Raw genomic sequence first — 4,734 nt, forward strand, 5'->3', positions numbered from 1 at the left:
TGCCACCTTCCTTCCATTTTCTCCTTGCTTAAACAAATGCTCATGTTCCTTCCTGATCCACAACTCCAAGAACAAAAAAAATTCCCCGCTCATCCAGTGTACTACTCAGACAAACACTCACTCCGACAGTGCACCAAAAAATCAAATCTCTAGCTTATTTATTTATTTATTAAAAGAAGAATATCCTGCAAAAAGCATAGCTATGCTATATCATCCCTCCGGATCCAGATCTCCAGTCCCAAACCTTTGCGCTATAAACAAACAATCCTGGCCGCCGGGGTTTCCCTCCCACTCTACAAACTACAACCCCGAGGGACCCTCCCAATGCCATCGCCATAGCAGGCGCCAAGCCCGGCCTCACCTCTCGACCTCTCCACGGCCCACCAATGCCTCCTCCTCCTCCTCGCCTAGGCGTGGCCGCCATCGCGACGTGGCTGCTCCTCGCGGCTCTGTGCCTCCCACCGCGCGCCCACGCCGTCAACGAGCAGGGCGAGGCGCTGCTGCGATGGAAGCGCTCGCTCACCAACGGCACGGGCGGCGCCGCGCTGGCGACGTGGAGGGAGTCGGACGCGAACCCGTGCCGGTGGACCGGCGTGGCGTGCGATGCGCGCGGCAGCGTCGTGTCGCTGCTCATCAAGTCGGTCGACCTCGGCGGTCCGGTGCCGGCGCGCGTGCTGCGCCCGCTGGCGCCGTCGCTCGAGACGCTCGTGCTCTCCGGGGCTAACCTCACTGGCGAGATACCCGGGGAGCTCGGGCAGTTCGCAGCGCTGACAACCGTTGACCTCAGCGGGAACGGCCTCTCTGGCGCTGTGCCGGCCGAGCTCTGCCGGCTCGGCAAGCTCCGGTCGCTGGAGCTTCATACCAACTCGCTGCAGGGCGCCATCCCCGACGACATTGGCAACCTCACTGCACTGACGTCCCTCACGCTCTACGACAATGATTTCAGTGGTGTCATCCCGCCGAGCATCGGGAGCTTGAAGAAGCTGCAGGTGCTGCGCGCTGGCGGAAACCCGGCGTTGAAGGGGCCTTTGCCGGCGGAGATCGGCGGGTGCACCGACCTCACCATGCTCGGCCTCGCCGAGACCGGCATGTCTGGAAACCTCCCGGACACCATCGGGCAGCTCAAGAAGCTCCAGACCCTCGCCATCTACACCGCCATGCTCACCGGCCCGATCCCGGCGAGCATCGGCAACTGCACCGCGCTCACTAGCCTCTACCTCTACCAGAATTCTCTCTCCGGCCCGGTGCCGCCGCAGCTCGGCCAGCTGCGCAAGCTGCAGACGGTGCTCCTGTGGCAGAACCAGCTCGTCGGCACCATACCCCCGGTGATCGGCAACTGCAAGGAGCTCGTGCTCATTGACCTCTCGCTCAACATGCTCACGGGCCCCATCCCGAGGAGCTTCGGTGGGCTGTCCAAGCTGCAGCAGCTGCAGCTCAGCACCAACAAGCTCACCGGCGTCATCCCACCGGAGCTCTCCAACTGCACGTCGCTCACCGACGTCGAGGTGGACAACAACGAGCTGTCGGGAGAGATCGACATCGACTTCCCGAGGCTGCGCAACCTCACGCTGTTCTACGCGTGGCAGAACCGGCTCACCGGCGGCGTGCCGGCGAGCCTGGCTCAGTGCGAGGGCTTGCAGTCGCTGGACCTCTCCTACAACAACCTCACCGGCCCCGTCCCGAGGGAGCTCTTCGCGCTCCAGAATTTGACCAAGCTGCTGCTTCTCAGCAACGAGCTCTCCGGGTTCATACCGCCGGAGATCGGCAACTGCACCAACCTCTACCGACTGCGGCTCAATGGCAACCGTCTGTCGGGAGCCATACCCGCGGAGATCGGCAACCTAAACAACCTCAATTTCCTCGACCTGGGAAGCAACCGCCTTGTCGGCCCACTGCCGGCAGCCATGTCGGGGTGCGACAACCTCGAGTTCATCGACCTGCACTCCAATTCACTCTCCGGCGCACTGCCGGACGAGCTGCCGCGCAGTCTCCAGTTCGTTGACATCTCTGAAAACCGGCTCACCGGGCTGTTGGGGCCCGGCATCGGCAGGCTGCCTGAGCTGACGAAGCTTAACCTCGGGAAGAACCGGATCTCCGGCGGCATCCCGCCGGAGCTCGGTTCTTGCGAGAAGCTGCAGTTGTTGGACCTTGGCGATAACGCTCTCTCCGGCGGAATCCCGCCGGAGCTCAGTATGCTTCCTTTCTTGGAGATTTCGCTTAACCTCAGCTGCAACCGCCTCTCTGGTGAGATACCGTCGCAATTCGGCACCCTTGATAAGCTCGGCTGCCTTGACCTGTCTTACAATCAGCTCTCCGGCAGTCTTGCGCCTCTAGCAAGGCTGGAGAACCTCGTCACGCTAAATATCTCGTACAACAGCTTCTCCGGCGAGCTCCCGGACACGCCGTTCTTTCAGAAGATCCCGCTGAGCAACATCGCCGGCAATCACCTGCTTGTCGTCGGCGCTGGTGCCGACGAGACCTCCCGTCGCGCGGCCATATCGGCGTTGAAGCTCGCCATGACGATTCTCGTCGCGGTGAGCGCGTTCCTCCTGGTGACCGCCACGTACGTGCTCGCCCGCTCGCGCCGCCGGAACGGCGGTGCCATGCACGGCAATGCCGCGGAGGCGTGGGAGGTGACCCTGTACCAGAAGCTCGAGTTCTCTGTGGACGACGTGGTGCGCGGCCTTACGTCGGCGAACGTGATCGGCACGGGGAGCTCGGGCGTGGTGTACCGGGTGGATCTGCCCAACGGGGAGCCGCTCGCCGTGAAGAAGATGTGGTCCTCCGACGAGGCCGGCGCGTTCCGCAACGAGATCTCGGCGCTGGGCTCCATCCGGCACCGCAACATCGTGAGGCTTCTCGGGTGGGGCGCGAACCGGAGCACCAAGCTATTGTTCTACGCCTACCTCCCGAACGGCAGCCTGAGCGGCTTTCTCCACCGCGGCAGCGTCAAGGGCGCCGCGGACTGGGGCGCCCGGTACGAGGTCGCGCTGGGCGTGGCGCACGCCGTGGCTTACCTCCACCACGACTGCCTGCCCGCCATCCTGCACGGCGACATCAAGGCCATGAACGTCCTGCTCGGCCCGGGCAATGAGCCGTACCTCGCCGACTTCGGCCTGGCCCGCGTTCTCTCCGGCGTGGTCGAGCCGGGCGGTTCCGCCAAGCTGGACACGTCCAGGCCACGCATCGCCGGATCATACGGATACATCGCACCAGGTATCAAAATTCTTCAAAATCTCTGACGGAAACTGTTGTGTGACGAGATGAGAATGAGATTACTGATCGAGATTCTTCATTCTGTGTGGGAGCAGAGTACGCGTCCATGCAGAGGATCACGGAGAAGAGCGACGTGTACAGCTTCGGCGTCGTGGTGCTGGAGATCCTGACGGGGAGGCACCCGCTGGACCCGACGCTGCCGGGCGGGATGCACCTGGTGCAGTGGGTGCGGGAGCACATGCAGGCGAAGCGGGGCGTGGCGGAGCTCCTGGACCCGCGGCTGCGCGGGAAGCAGGAGGCGCAGGTGCAGGAGATGCTGCAGGTCTTCGCGGTGGCCATGCTCTGCATCAGCCACCGCGCCGATGACCGGCCGGCGATGAAGGACGTCGTCGCGCTGCTCAAGGAGGTCAGGCGGCCGCCGGAGAACGCCGTCGACGAGGGGAAGGAGCAGGCGCGCTGCGCCACGGCGCCTTGTTCGGCTGGCCAGCAGCGCTCGCCAGCTCGGAGCGCGCTGCCGATGGGGGGCTCTTCAAACTGCTCGTTTGCCATGTCTGATTACTCGAGCTGAGCTAGTTGATGCAGTTGCGAGATAGCAGCCTAGCGGGAAACATGTGTAGATTTTTTGGACACGTAAGCAAGATCAGTAAATTTGTAGGTAATTGTTTCCTGAATTACTCAAGGATGTATATTATGATCATTCAGATGTATTGTACGAGTACTTGTGTAAACTAACGGGCAATAAATTGACACACATGAGTGAGCAACTGAAATTTGAGGGAAATGATTCTAATTGACGAAAAAGGTTTCCCCGCTTCATACTCCCTCCGTCCAAAAATAAGTGTCTTAGAGCATCTTCAATACCCGCGCTTCGTGTCGCGCCTAAAAATGTATTTATCGCGCGCTTCTGCTGGTTTAGCGCGGGGATAGGCGCTGGCTTCAACAGCCGCGCTATAATGCAGCGCGCGCGCCGCTCCAGCAGTGCCCAAAAATGCAGCGCGCGCAGCACGCACAAACCACATATACATCCGGGTATGTGGGATTCTCCACGAAATAGTTCTTTATCAATCTGTTATGGGCATCAATCCTATCTCTCCAAAAAAATTCCCGACCCATAACCGAACCACCGTGCTTCGGTTTTTTATTGATATGCATAGCTATGATCATTGCAAGATCCTCCTCCTCTTCCATATCAAATTCTTCTTCGGAAGAATCATACGACGAACTCATCTACAATGTTCAATACTATACTATAAAAACTACAATTCAAAACATGCACCAAATTCATAAGTTTGGAGCAATACATACCTTGTAGGCGTTTTGTCGAACACCTTGCGGGCGCTGTTCCTCGGACGTCGGAGGCGCGCGAGGGCCGGCCGGACTAGGAGGGGGTGGGGCGGAAGCGCGGCGACGCGGGGAGGCCAGGGAAGCGCCCGAACGGTCGCCGGGGGGCGCGGGCGGCGGCCGCAGCGGAGACAGGCCGGGGAAGCGCTTGAGTGGTCGCCGGCGGGCGCGGGCGGC

General features: G+C 61.0%; 1 protein-coding gene across 1 annotated transcript; it reads left to right on the forward strand.

The window, feature by feature from the left end:
• The first annotated feature begins 248 nt into the window (after positions 1–248).
• On the forward strand, positions 249–3,986 carry LOC123408705 (LRR receptor-like serine/threonine-protein kinase RGI3). Its single transcript, XM_045101758.1, has 2 exons — positions 249–3,216; positions 3,312–3,986. Exons 1-2 carry the CDS (start codon positions 387–389, stop codon positions 3,782–3,784), a joined length of 3,303 nt encoding a protein of 1,100 aa, XP_044957693.1. The 5' UTR covers positions 249–386; the 3' UTR covers positions 3,785–3,986.
• Positions 3,987–4,734: the final 748 nt, after the last annotated feature.

This window comes from Hordeum vulgare, chromosome 7H (assembly GCF_904849725.1).
Source record: "Hordeum vulgare subsp. vulgare chromosome 7H, MorexV3_pseudomolecules_assembly, whole genome shotgun sequence".
Lineage (NCBI taxonomy): Eukaryota > Viridiplantae > Streptophyta > Magnoliopsida > Poales > Poaceae > Hordeum > Hordeum vulgare.